The 355-nt window shown below is 69.3% G+C and overlaps 1 protein-coding gene across 1 annotated transcript in view; it reads left to right on the plus strand.

Moving 5' to 3' along the window:
* TBX2 (T-box transcription factor 2) overlaps nucleotides 1–355 on the plus strand; it is an 8,116-nt gene that overhangs the window by 6,480 nt on the left and 1,281 nt on the right. Inside the window, 1 exon segment of the mRNA XM_035889604.1 lies at nucleotides 8–350. Coding sequence (XP_035745497.1) covers nucleotides 8–350 — 343 coding nt within the window.

Below are 355 nucleotides of genomic sequence, written 5' to 3' on the forward strand. Positions count from 1 at the left end.
GGATGGTGCATCCTCCCGGGAGGGTCCTGGCGAGGGCCTGTTCGGCGCACGGGGCCTGGAGAAGGACAAGGTGGAAGGACGGAGGAAAGAGCCGGACCCGGGCAAGAAGGACGTGGAGGGCGGAGGGCTGGGCAAGGAGGCCTTCGCCCCGCTGATGGTGCACACGGACAGCCCCCCACACCTGAGCGCCGGGCACCTGCAGAGCCTGGCGCTCTCTGGCCTGCATGGGCAGCAGTTCTTCAGCCCCCTGGGCGCCGGGCAGCCCCTCTTCATCCACCCGGGACAGTTCGCCATGGCTCCTGGCGCCTTCTCTGCTATGGGCATGGGACACTTGCTGGCCTCGGTGACCGGTGGG

Source organism: Egretta garzetta, unplaced genomic scaffold (assembly GCF_000687185.1).
Source record: "Egretta garzetta isolate BGI_Z169 unplaced genomic scaffold, ASM68718v1 scaffold112, whole genome shotgun sequence".
Lineage (NCBI taxonomy): Eukaryota > Metazoa > Chordata > Aves > Pelecaniformes > Ardeidae > Egretta > Egretta garzetta.